General features: G+C 36.4%; 1 protein-coding gene across 1 annotated transcript in view; it reads right to left on the reverse strand.

Annotated features, from left to right (window-relative positions):
* Positions 1 to 482: 482 nt before the first annotated feature.
* The window catches only part of cxcl14 (chemokine (C-X-C motif) ligand 14), a 13,140-nt gene continuing 7,711 nt past the window's right edge, over positions 483 to 5,911 (reverse strand). The window contains exons 3-4 of the mRNA XM_015047095.1: positions 2,291 to 2,404; positions 483 to 1,668 (exon numbers count right to left, since the gene is read on the reverse strand). Coding sequence (XP_014902581.1) covers positions 1,653 to 1,668; positions 2,291 to 2,404 — 130 coding nt within the window. The 3' untranslated portion in view covers positions 483 to 1,652. The remainder of the gene's footprint in view (positions 1,669 to 2,290; positions 2,405 to 5,911) is intronic.

Below are 5,911 nucleotides of genomic sequence, written 5' to 3' on the forward strand. Positions count from 1 at the left end.
TAAAAAATAGGTGCCACTGTAAGTTCCTCTTATAGGTGGCTAATACATATTTCATGTTAGTTATTAATTCATCTCTAAACACTTATAAATCATCAATAACTGTTAACTATGCATTAATTAAGGACGAGAAGGAGAAAAGCTGCTGTTTTTTTGCCAAATAGTGAGCCAAGTCTGTTCACCTGTTCTTACACTAAACATTCAAGCCTCCCTTATAAGAATAATGTTATGTTTTATTTCTCCTTCTCATCCTTAATTAATGGATAATGAACAGCTGTTAATGATTTATTAAGTATTTATGGACAATATGTCTATGAACTATTTATTAGCCATTTATGGCCCAGTGACTGCTGCTGGATGTGGATGGATATTTATGTTTGGATTAGTCAGAAAACAATAACTGAACCTTTTCCTGTTTTCCATAAAAAGCTGAACAATGTGTTGCTAAAACCTGATTCTGCATAATCAATCAAAACGTTGCCATGTTCATGCAGCGCCTTGCAATGTTGCTTTATTTAGAGTTTAAACAGGACAGACCAACATACAGTAGTGCATAACTGAAGAGAGAGAAATAATTAAAGATTTTCAATTTTTATTTACAAAGACAAAATCTGAAATGTGTAGTTATATTCACCCCCTTTTACCCAGACTGTACTCTAATAAACTGAATATACATCCACACCACACTTTTCAGAAATGATTAATTTTCTTCCACTACTTTGTGTTGGTTTATGATGTTAAACTCCAGATAAAACACATGAAAGTCTGTGGCTTTAATGGAAGGGGCAACAATTCATGAAAAAATTAAATAATCCCAAATTCACGTCTACATTTCATTTTAGAGCTTAAAGATTTTATTTCACCTCTTCAGTGATGAATAATACAGACAGGATGAAGACTGAAGAAGAGGTTTTATCTGCGGTTAAAGGAACAAACCAGTAGAGCGAAGCCTAACTGATGCTTTGAACAAATAGTTATAAAAACAGTTTGTGTGAAATAATGCATCACTACACAAATCTTAAACTAACAGACGTATATAACAGGTGTGATCGCATTCTTTATACACTTTGCATTAACTCACATGAAAACAGCTGTCTATGCAGAATGGCACTAACATTGTTTTCACCTACGACCTGCAGATTAAACCAGAGAATATTTTACAAGATGGTGGAAAGTCCCCACACACACACACACACACACACACACACACACACACACACACACACACACACACACACACACACACACACACACACACACACACACACACTCTCTCTGTCTTCCAGAAAGTCAGTATCTTTTCTAGAATAAGAATCTAATTTATTTTATTACGGTGAAGAAACGTATCTCCTCACGCTACATGTGAGGTTCTGGGTTTCCGTGTTTCTTCAGAACCTGAACCGCCTCACGTTGGTAGAATCCTAGGAGGTAAAATAACCGAGATGGTTCCTTAAATAAAACCTGATGAATCCGCCGTGGAGGCCGGGAATGTGAGTGATGAAACTACCTGGATGGGAGACTAAGACAATCCCGTCAGATTATTTACAGACTACAGATGCATTTTTAATGTTCGCAACAGGTCTCTGGTCATTTCTTCACAGAACAGTTGTGGTTCTGTCCGGGTCTGGATCTGTCTCACTGGATCCTTGTTGTTCTTAAGCTTCGTACACCCTGCAGAAAAAGCAAAGGATGGTCAACAGGGGGCGCCGTTTGTAAAGTTACTGCCAAAATTAACAGCAATAATTTTGGTGCTGTAAGAGAAAACATGGGGGTTTGTTTTTGTAAGTCATATTTTCACCATGTTATTCATTCATTTATAAAATGCAGTTTCAAATTTAATACTTAATTAGTAAGCTAAAGATTTAGTTAATCCAGCTCAGCTGTAAATATTTAGCTCAGCAGATTTTTTCCAATCATTTTATTTGTATTGATGAAAACCATTCAGATGTTTTTCTTTCCCCTTGTAGTTACGGACGTCTTCATGTTAGTCTGTCATGTAACATCACAAAAAAAACATTTAAAAAAATGTAAAAAAATTTCTGTTGGACTAATTTCAGAACAATAACTGATAAAAATGACAATTATTGTGGCTGAAGCCTTTAATTATAATTACGCAAGGATATTCACAGACATGTTGAATATTTATTAACTGCAAAAATATTGATTAGATTCTGTCCAATGAATACCATCCATTTCTGACATGCATGTAAAATGATAAATTATAAAATTTTAGATGTAATTTTGCAACAGAAGTGAAAGCCTTCGCTGCTGCTGCAGGCTGCAGGCTCGCTACCTGTGCTTGTCCTTCCAGATGCGGAACCATTTGACCAGGTTCTTGGTGCTCTGAAGGTTGGGGTGCAGGCAGTACTCCTGACCTTTGAACCGAGAAATGTTCTCCATGGTTACGCTGCAGGGAGGAAGGGAAGGACAGAGACATGTCAGCCTCCTGAAGAGCGGCGCAGGGTTAGGGCCAGGTAGACATCAAACTATGAGAATCATGAATATTATAAGGTTAAGGCTTAACAGCATAAAAACACATGAAATTTGAAAAGAAAATCAACTGATTTGATGAGAAAAAAGCTTGAATATTTATTAAAATCTGACATAATCAGCTCAGCTAGTCGGTGGAAATAGATTCTATTGATTGTTTCAAAGTCCTGATAATAATTACAATTTGATGCTGAGTTTTTAAAAGATTAAATATTTCCTTATTTGTAAAACTTATATAAAAAAGATGCTCAACTTTCTCATTTTAATTTTCAAATATTTTTCAGGTAGTCTCATAAAATTACAACTAAATTCTCTTAATATTACAACTGTATTCTTGTGTTATTATTCTTGTGATTAAATCCTTCTCTTAGCCTTTCTGTTGTGAGTTAATAACCTTTAATCAAAACAGAAACATGAAGTAAATCTGCATTTCTTTCCGTTTCCCATGTTTGAGTGAAAAATCCCAGGCCGTTGCAGAGAAAACCCGGGTCCAGCTGCAGCACTGAGGCGTTTGCGTTACTTTATCCAGATTTCACACAGGAGCTGAAAACACCATTTGAAAGCCATTGAAGCCGTTTGAATGGTTCCACTTGAGGACCACTTGACATGTTATTGCCCCAGATTTCTAGATATTCCTCAACATTCCCACAGTTAAAAGCGCCTCGTCTTCCAGCAGTATTATGGAGCTGACAGCTAAAATGTGACATGGGCTCAGTGAATGCAGCAGTGTGTCTGCAGGAGTCTAATCGGTGGTAATGACGGAGACAGTCGGCCTGCATGTGGTTTATTGAGTCCGACACAGACTGCAGGGCAGAGCCTGAATGCTAAATGACCGCAGGATAAAGGAGCCGACTCTCAAAGTCAGAGATGCGGCTGCTGCCCGGCGCTTTCACTCCTCACCGAGGCTTGTTTTATCTGCAGAAACTCTGAGTGACAAGAAGAAAGGAGGGGGACGGGAAGGCTTCAAAACGAGGAGGAAATGGAGAAAACCAGGAGGAATCAGGAGGAACAGGGACATTTGGAGGCGTGTGTGTTTGTGCTTTGGAGTCGCCGCTCAGCATGCCAAGCTGAGCGCCGCGAGCCAAGCGGCCAGAGACTCGCACTCGTTTCTCTGCCTTTCATTCCTCCTGTGGCTTTCCGGAGCACGCTGAGGCTCATTTTTCACCGGTGGCTCCCATCCCATGCTAATAGAGCGGCCCTGACTGACGGCGGCGTGGCAGGTAGCAAACACCGAAATAATCCTGGAGGGTGGCTCCAAGGGGTCTCAGTGTGATCACAGTCGAATTCTTTAACTGTGTGACAGAAGATAATCCAGCGCCGCACTGATTACATCATTTTAATGGAGTCTTTATGGTTTTCTTCCTGTTACTTTTATTTTTTTTTGCAGAAGAACACATTTATTTATTATTTTTACAGGGATGTGGGGAAATTTTACTTTTATGCCTTCTCTCGCAATACTTTTCTGTACATAAGAACGTAAGCATTCTTGGAGTCTGACTGCAGTTTCATTTAATTAGTAGGATTAACAACAACGCAGAAAAAAAATCTGATTTCAGAAAAAAAATCAGAAGAGCTGCTGTGAGAACGGCGCTTCAACTTCCTGCTGTCACTAATACAAACCGGCTCTTTGGATGAACTCATTACCAACAAAACATCCTGCTGCTGTGAAACTAAGGATGAAGAGGCTGGAAAAGAACCACAACTCACTGGAAACTACAGTAGAGTAGAAAATCAACATGAATTATTGAGCAGAGTTAAAATCACGATCTCAGACCTGGTGCTGACATCACGGACAGCAGCGCTGTCAATAATAGAGCTACTTAGGATTTTATTATAAAACAATGGTAGCGATTAGGAATAAATTCAGGAGCAGAATCTCATTAAAACAGAAAACTTTTTATCATTTTAGATTAAAAAAGCTTATCGTAACAAGATTTATAACCAAAATAAATTCTCTTTTAAATAAGAAAAGTTGTAAAAGTGAAACAGCAGCACATGTTGGGATTTTATTAGAAACAGGTGAGAATATGAACTCTTTATGACTTTTAAAAGTTATAATCTGCCAGATGAATCTATTTTTATATCTTGTTAAAACCAGAATATTTCTCATAATAATGAGATTTAAAACTCGTCTCATTATAACGAGAAACTTTGTCATTTTAACGAGGTTTGCATCTCATTACAACAAAAACGACTTAATGTTTTAAAAAGAAACTTTCTTGCTATAATGAGACATTAAACTAGCATCATTATAAGGAGAAAAGTTTTGCTTCAAAATGAGGTCCTGAATTTATTTCCATCACTGACAGTTAAACATCATTTCCTGCTGAGGAGGTGACTCAATTAGTCCTGTTGCAATAAGCAATAAGTCAATTAATGATAAATTAAAACAAATTCCATTTCCATTAAATTTATAATTTATCGTTTTTCTCTTTTTTCCAAAAACTGGATATTAAAAGTCGTCAGTCTGGTGTTTTGGTCTCAACTAAACGTTTTTGAAGGATAATTTTGCCTACAAAGACTAAATAATTTACTTTATTTATGTTTCTGTTGTTTTGTTTATTTATTATGGATATTTAAAAATGTCCCAGTTCCAGTGTTAAATGTTCATTAGAATGTAAAGTTTATTGATCTGTGAAAACAGTGTTTATGCATTATTATGCCTTTATCATTATATTGCTAGAATATGGTCTCAAAACAACAACAACATTATTGTTTATTGCAATAATTTCTGGGACAATTTATGACCCAGAATAATTTGTAACTGTGACAGGACCAGAGTGGATATAATTTTAGGTTTTGTACTCAAATTTTCCTGCAGCTGTAGCGACTTGTAAACATCCAAATGAATTAAAAATATGAAAATGTCCTCTGGGTTTTTGTTTGGTTCTCAGTGACCCCATCTGGCGGCCATGTTGGCTGTGTCTCGGTGTGACTGAAACCTGCCAGCAGGGGGCAGCAGAGTTTGTGGCTTCCACTGGTCAGTTTCTGTTTTTAGTTTGTTTCTGTGTTTTTAGTCAGTTTCTGTGTTTTTAGTTTATTTCTGTGTTTTTAGTCAGTTTCTGTTTTTAGTTTGTTTCTGTGTTTTTAGTTTGTTTCTGTGTTTTTAGTTTATTTCCGTGTTTTTAGTCAGTTTCTGTGTTTTTAGTTTGTTTCTGTGTTTTTAGTTTGTTTCTGTGTTTTTAGTTTATTTCTGTGTTTTTAGTCAGTTTCTGTTTTTAGTTTGTTTCTGTGTTTTTAGTTTATTTCTGTGTTTTTAGTCAGTTTCTGTTTTTAGTTTATTTCTGTGTTTTTAGTCAGTTTCTGTGTTTTTGGCTTGTTTCCATGTTTTTAGTCAGTTTCTGTGTTTTTAGTTTATTTCCGTTTTTTAGTCAGTTTCTGTTTTTAGTTTGTTTCTGTGTTTTTAGTCAGTTTCTGTGTTTTT

The sequence above is a fragment of the Poecilia latipinna genome, unplaced genomic scaffold (assembly GCF_001443285.1).
Source record: "Poecilia latipinna isolate Pla-1442-1.1 unplaced genomic scaffold, P_latipinna-1.0 Scaffold806, whole genome shotgun sequence".
Taxonomy (NCBI): Eukaryota; Metazoa; Chordata; class Actinopteri; order Cyprinodontiformes; family Poeciliidae; genus Poecilia; species Poecilia latipinna.